Consider the following 7,856-nt stretch of genomic DNA (forward strand, 5'->3'; position numbering starts at 1 on the left):
CCCCCCCCCCCCCCCCCCCCCCGAGGAACATGAATTGTCATAAAGTGAAAGGGTTAAAGTTTTATTCAAATGTTCACAATATGATGCTTTTGATGTGGATCACATTTCATGATATGGTCTGTAGTTACATGAAAACAAAGTTAAGTTTTTTTTTAGCTGCGTGCACTCAGCTGGGACTGCTGCAAGATCAAGAATAAAGATAAATTAATTGTGAAATAATTCTTTATTAGATTCTTGAAAATGTATGTAAACCCGCTCTATAAAATTGATTGACGATGCTGCCGATTATGGCTTCATAACTATTCTTGTCTGTGATGCAGGTCAGATATTTTTATCACTGATCAGTGTTTAAACAGTCTAAGTTCACCAACATGTTCACCACAGAACATCTATGTGTTGATATTAGAAATGACTCCAGCCTCCTACTCTGAGCCGTTGACTCCTACTCTAAAAGTTAGTGAGAAAGCTGTATTTGTGATACTGCCATGTGATGTTCGTGATATTTTCGTGTTAACTTTAACTTCTGTTTGATGTTTGTTTACATTTGTGATATTGTCGAGACACGTTTGCATTTTTGCTGTCTCACCATTATGACATTGCAATGTAAAGTTTCTGGTTTTGCCATGTCAGGTGTACAGTTTTGATGTGTTGTGTCACATTTGCTTTACTGTCGTGTTCGGTTCAGGTTCCAGGCAGGGACCTTGGAGTTTTGACCCTGGCCTTCCAAAGCTAGCTTTGGAGACATGAACAGTACCCCCTCTGGTGGAGAAGGAGCCTGAGTCTGTGTGTCTGTGGTTCAGAGGTACCAGCCATTTATTGTCAAGTTTTTCTCAACAGTGCCATTTCTGGGGCCGATCTCAAGAATAGCTCGACCTTCTTCCACTCTGGAGTTGCCCATGGTGAGAGGCACCAAGCTGGTGTGTTTACTTATAGACACCCAGCTTGGTGCCTGTATGTTGGGAGTATTCCCTGGTAGATGAGATGGTAGCCTGCCCCCCTACCAACCAACCTCCCAAACCATTGCTATGTCAAGTGTACATTTCTGCTATGTCGTGTTTGTGTTTTTGCCGTGTTACTGCCATCTTTTTCTTATCTAGTTCTTGTCTTGGCCCTGGAGGCTCACCTTTGACCCCGGCCTCGAGGGATGGGTTTTCGTAGGGTTGCTTGTAAGGTTGAGGAGGAGGCAAGTCACTGCCGGTGGTCTGAGGGGGCAGGGCCATGTTAGGGGGCAGGTACATCGGGGGCCACTGCTGATGCATGTAGGGCATGTAGTTGCTGTACTGGCCATATCCAGGTGGGGGGAAAGTAGGGGGCATCATGCTGTGGACCTGCGTGGGGGGGTAGGTGGGGATCGGCATCCCGGAGTGAGGGGTGACTGATGTGGGGTTGGTGGTCTGAGGCTGCAGTGGTGGCGCATCAATCCACTTGCTTGTTGCTTCGTTTGTGTCTTGCGTTTTGGGCGGAGCTGTATCCTTCTTGCGCTCGTCGTCGTCGCTGCTCCAATTGCCCCCCACCTTGTTGCTTGGCTCACGGCTGTGACTTCTGCTGCTGCTGCTGCTTGAACTGCTGCTGTGGCTTCGCCTCTTGTGGCCCCGGCTATACCGGCTGTTATCTGAGCTGTCAGAGGAGTACCGGTTTCGGCGCGTGGGAGTTTTCGGAGGCGGCTTTTTCCCCTGAAGGCGTTCTTTGGTTCTGGCAGCCATCTTGCTGATTTCTGTCACTCCCAGGTCCAGTCCAATGGTCTTTAGCAGGTCCTGGATCTGTTCGTACTCCTGGTTTGCCTGGTGCTCATTCTCCCCCAGCGACTCCATTTCTGGCGGGTGGATAGGATTTGACATCTGGACTGTAACGTTCTGTTGGGAGCTTGCTGTAGGCCCACTCACATACTTGTCCATCTCACTCACCGTAGGTGTGGCCTCAAGGTAGGGTGTAACTGGAGGGGGGAGGCAACCATATAGCTGAGTGAGGGGAGCTCTCTGTGATGAAGGTTCAGAGTATAGCGAGTCCTCAGTCACGTTCCCGTACAAGTCCAAGCTGTGGTGTTGAACGTGCTCTGGCTGGGGTTTGGATTCTTCTGAATCACCATACAAAAACTTCTCCTCGTCATCAATTTCATTTTGAACTTTCTGCTGACCTCCACCCCCCGACACGGCCCCCTCAAGCAAGTTGATGATTTCTGTAATCTCTGCATTGAGGCCAGGACGCTGAGCCAGGTGCAAGTCAGAACGAAGCTCCGACAGCGTGGAGGCCATGGTTTGCGGGTTGGTACTCCTAACAGCCTGCAGGAGCTGGTTGGCCATGTGGGACATCGTGGTACTGTGTGGATCCTGAGGCGAGTCCTGCAAAATCACAGCAAATTGAAATCATAGATAAAAAGCACTACATCCAGAAGGAACTGATGGCTCCGTTTCAGTTGGTACATGACTCATATCTGGTACCAAGGTCAGGTCTGGTACCAGCCTAATATCCATTGCAGGCTCTGGTCCAGTATTAATCTCAGGTTCGGTACCAAGATAAAGTCTGGTATCAGGCTCATGTCTAGTCTCAAAGGAAATAAAAATGCAGTCTTACCTTGATAGACGGTGAGTCATCGTAATTGCTTTTTTTCAGAATGGACTTGGTAGGTTGCATCAGGAGCTCCTCCAGCTCCTTACGGCGTCTGGCGATGTCCAGCTCTTTGAAGGATCCAGCTTTTCTGTACACGCTGGATGTGGAGTTGCTGCTAGAGCTGCTGCTGCTGCGGCTCTTACTGCGGCCATGGCCTCGCCCACGACTTCTTCCTCTGCTCCTCTTTCGAGATCTAGATCTGGACCTCGATTTGGATCTACTGCGATGACGGCTCTTGCTCCGTCCCCGATTCTTGGCTTGACTGCGGTCCGGACTCCGGCTCTTGCTCCTCTCCCGGCTATGGCCTCGAGGTCGGCTCTTGCTCCGACCCCGGCTCTTGGCCCGACTCCGGTCTGGACTACGACTCTGGCTTCGGCCTCGGGACTTGACCTGGCTCCGCTCTGGACTCCGGCTTTGACCTCGGGGTCGGCTCTTGCTTCGTGGCAGGCTCTTGGCGCGTCTGCGGTTTGGACTATGATCGGCGCTACGGGCCCCTCTCCAACTCTTCTCGTGTTCAGGTCTGGGAGAGTAGTCCCTGTACAAAAACCACAACGGTTCATGCTCAAAAATTATTACCATGAGAGGACCAGGACTAGCATTAGCATAGGAAGACTAGAATCTCAGAACACTCATGTGATTCTGAACAGTCATGGACATGGTTTTGGCGACAGATTCGGTCCATGTTAGTAAAACTTGGTAACGTTTAATCGTTTGTCATGTTGAGAGTGTCCCTCACAGCAAAGAATCGAAACCTGCTCTCTGAAGACCAGCTGCTGCAGCCTGACCACATCCACCTGATGTATTTCAAACTTTTATCTCCAAACCAGGACAAAGTTCAGAGATGTTTTGAACCAAATGTTTTACTGGACTAGACTGGACCGCACAGAATTCTTGAAAAGTTTCAGTCTGGTGTTGAAGTACTTCACAGAACTTAAAAAGAACTTTTAAAGATTTTTGCTCTCCCTCACCCCCACCAGCACAACTCAACTTTTTTCTCTCCCCCCACCCCGCTCTGGGCTGCCGGTGCGGGCGCACCTCCTCCCCACAAATCATAAGAAGAAGCATCTTTTCATCTTCTCTGCCCTGTGTGTGCGTTGGCATGTTACGTAGCATGCACGGCCACACTGCGTCAGACTCAACATTTGTTTGTGCATTATAGAGACGCCTCTGCAGGTCGCCCGTTATCCACCCAGCGCCTGTCACACTGGCTGTGTGAGGCTATTTCTGAAGCTTACAGAGCATCAGGTTTAGAGCCCCCTGACAACCTCAGGGCGCACTCGACCAGAGGAATCGTATCCTCGACCGCCTTGCATAATGGTATGACAATGCAGGATATTTGCACTGCGGCCGCATGGTCATCGCCCTGCTCATTTATTTGCTTCTATCTGCATGGTGTGTCGGCTCGCTCCATGACGCATTCTGTTCTCGGTGCCTTAACAGAATGAATCTCATTGTTTTCATGGAACTTCGTTTAAACTCACATCTGACTGCATGCAATTACAGTGTGAGATATTTGTTCATCAGTCACAAGTTTGTGACTGTTGGTTTTTGTTCTAATGTCACTAAACAGTTCATGACTACTGTTACCAATCAGTTCATTTGATTACTAATCAGTTAATTTATTATGAATCTGTTCAGTTTTTTCAGCCTCTCCCCTTTTCCCATCGAGAACTTTTCTCTCCAAGCGAGAGATATTAAAGTGATTATGGCTTTAAACATCTGCTAAATTCCTGGCATAAACCAACACAGACATGTTAACGTTTTTACTATATTACATCGCTTTTTAATGTAGCCGTTTTTGTATGCATGTGTGTGTGTATGTATAAACCGGATTCGATAAAAGTTGGGACACAAAACAAATTGTGAATAAAAGCTGAATGCAATGATGTGGAGGTGCCAACATCTAATATTTTATTCAGAATAGAACACAAATCACAGATCAAAAGTTTAAACTGAGAGAATGTATCATTTTAAGAGAAAAATCTGTTGTTTCCAAATTTCATGGCGTCAACAAATCCCAAATAAGTTGGGACGAGTCCATTTTTACCACTGTGTGGCATCCCCCGTTCTTCTTACAACACTCAACAGACGTCTGGGGACAGAGGAGACCAGTTTATCAAGTTTAGAAATAGGAATGCTCTCCCATTCATGTCTAATACAGGCCTCGAACTGTTCAATCGTCTTGGGCCTTCTTTGTCACACCTTCCTCTTTATGATGCGCCAAAAGTTCTCTATAAGTGAAAGATCTGGACTGCAGGCTGGCCATTTCTGTACCCGGATCCTTCTCCTACGTAGCCATGATGTTGTGATTGCTGCAGAATGTGGTCTGGCATTATCGTGTTGAAAAATGCAGGGTCTTCCCTGAAAGAGATGACGTCTAGATGGGAGCATATGTTGTTCTAGAACCTGAACATAGTTCTCTGCATTAATGGTGCCTTTCCAGACATGCAAGCTGCCCATGCCACAAGCGCTCATGCAACCTCATACCATCAGTGATGCAGGCTTCTGAACGGAGCATTGATAACAACTTGGGCTATCCTTGTCCTCTCTGGTCCAGATGACATGGCGTCCCAGTGTTCCATAAAGAACTTCAAATCGTGACTCATCTGACCACAGAACAGTCTTCCATTTTGCCACACTCTATTTTAAATTACCCCTGGCCCAGTGCAAACGTCTGAGCTTGTGGAGCTTGCTTAGAAATGGCTTCCTCTTTGCACTGTAGAGTTTCAGCTGGCAATGGCGGATGGCACGGTGGATTGTGTTCACTGGCAATGCTTTCTGGAAGTATTCCTGAGCCCATTCTGTTATTTCCTTGACAGTGGCATTCCTGTTTGAGGTGCAGTGACGTTTAAGGGCCCCGAGATCACGAGCATCCAGTAGAGTTTTACGATCTTGACCCTTACGCACAGCGATTGTTCCAGATTCTCTGAATCTTTTGATGATGTTATACACGGTTGATGATGATAACTTAAAAGTCTTTGCTATTTTACGCTGGGTAACACCATTCTGGTATTGCTGCACTATCTTTCTACGCAACAATGGTGGAATTGGTGATCCTCTTACCATCTTGGCTTCTGAGAGACACTGACACACTGAGAAGCTCTTTTTATACCCAATCATGTTGTCAATTGACCTCATTAGAGTTAATTGGTCTTCCAGCTGTTTGTTATATGCTCAATTTCCTTTTTAAAGCCACTTATTGCTACTTGTCCCAACATTTTGGGGATTTGTTGACACTGTGAAATTTTGAATCAACATATTTTTCCTTTAAAATGTTACATTTACTCAGATTAAACTTTTGATCTGTCATCTATGTTATATTCTGAATAAAATATTGACATTTGCCATCTCCACATCATTGCATTCAGTTATTCTTCACAATTTGTTTAGTGTCCCAACTTTTTTGGAATCCGGTATGTATGTATGTGTGTATGTGTGTATGTGTGTATGTGTGTGTGTGTGTGTATGTATGTATGTATGTATGTATGTATGAACGTACGTACGTACGTACATATATATATATATATATATATAAATATAGATGCATACATATATATATATACATATACAGGTCCTTCTCAAAAAATTAGCAAATTGTGATAAAGGTTATTATTTTCCATAATGTGTTGAAAAAAATGAATCTTTCATATATTTCAGATTCATTGCACACCAACTGAAATATTTCAGGTCTTTAATTGTTTTAATACTGATGATTATGGCATACAGCTCATGAAAACTCAAAATGCCTGTCCCAAAAAATTAGCATATCATGAAAAGGTTCTCTAAACAAGCTATTAACCTAACCATCTGAATCAACGACGTAACTCTAAACACCTGCAAAATATTCCTGAGGCTTTTAAAAACTCCCAGCCTTGTTCATTACTCAAAACAGCAATCATGGGTAAGACTGCCGACCTGACTGCTGTCCAGAAGGCCATCATTGACACCCTCAAGCAAGAGGGTAAGACACAAAAAGAAATTGCTGAACGAATAGGCTGTTCCCAGAGTGCTGTATCAAGGCACCTCAGTGGGAAGTCTGTGGGAAGGGAAAAGTGTGGCAGAAAACGCTGCACAACGAGAAGAGGTGACCGGACCCTGAGGAGGATTGTGGAGAAGGGCCGATTCCAGACCTTGGGAGACCTGCGGAAGCAGTGGACTGAGTCTGGAGTATAAACATCCAGAGCCACCGTGCACAGGCGTGTGCAGGAAATGGGCTACAGGTGCCTCATTTCCCCAGGTCAAGCCACTTTTGAACCAGAAACAGCGGCAGAAGCGCCTGACCTGGGCTACAGAGAAGCAGCACAGGACTGTTGCTCAGTGGTCCAAAGTACTTTTTTCGGATGAAAGCAAATTTTGCATGTCATTCGGAAATCAAGGTGCCAGAGTCTGGAGGAAGACTGGGGAGAAGGAAATGCCAAAATGCCAGAAGTCCAGTGTGAAGCACCCACAGTCAGTGATAGTCTGGGGTGCCATGTCAGCTGCTGGTGTTGGTCCACTGTGTTTTATCAAGGGCAGGGTCAATGCAGCTTGCTATCAGGAGATTTTGGAGCACTTCATGCTTCCATCTGCTGAAAAGCTTTATGGAGATGAAGATTTCATTTTTCAGCACGACCTGGCACCTGCTCACAGTGCCAAAACCACTGGTAAATGGTTTACTGACCATGGTATTACTGTGCTCAATTGGTCTGCCAACTCTCCTGACCTGAACCCCATAGAGAACCTGTGGGATATTGTGAAGAGAAAGTTGAGAGACGCAAGAACCAACACTCTGGATGAGCTTAAGGCCGCTATCGAAGCATCCTGGGCCTCCATAACACCTCAGCAGTGCCACAGGCTGATTGCCTCCATGCCACGCCGCATTGAAGCAGTCATTCATGAAAAAGGATTCCCGACAAAGTATTGAGTGCATAACTGAACATGATTATTTGAAGGTTGGCATTTTTTGTATTAAAAACACTTGTCTTTCATTGGTGGGATGAAATATGCTAATTTTTTGGGACAAGCATTTTGGGTTTTCATGAGCTGTATGCCATAATCATCAGTATTAAAACAATTAAAGACCTGAAATATTTCAGTTGGAGTGCAATGAATCTGAAATATATGAAAGTTTCATTTTTATCATTACATTATGGAAAATAATGACCTTTATCACAATATGCTAATTTTTTGAGAAGGACCTGTATACATACACACACACACACACACACACACACACACACACACACACACACACACACACGCACACACAC

General features: G+C 45.7%; 1 protein-coding gene across 1 annotated transcript in view; it reads right to left on the bottom strand.

Annotated features, from left to right (window-relative positions):
* Nucleotides 1–7,856, bottom strand: part of znf318 (zinc finger protein 318) — a gene marked incomplete at its 5' end in the record, with an annotated part of 39,758 nt that overhangs the window by 26,408 nt on the left and 5,494 nt on the right. The window contains 2 exon segments of the mRNA XM_037680728.1: nucleotides 1,124–2,339; nucleotides 2,572–3,142. Of these exon segments, the coding sequence (XP_037536656.1) occupies nucleotides 1,124–2,339; nucleotides 2,572–3,142 (1,787 nt within the window).

Source organism: Nematolebias whitei, chromosome 1 (assembly GCF_014905685.2).
Source record: "Nematolebias whitei isolate Nwh7 chromosome 1, NemWhi1, whole genome shotgun sequence".
Taxonomy (NCBI): domain Eukaryota; kingdom Metazoa; phylum Chordata; class Actinopteri; order Cyprinodontiformes; family Rivulidae; genus Nematolebias; species Nematolebias whitei.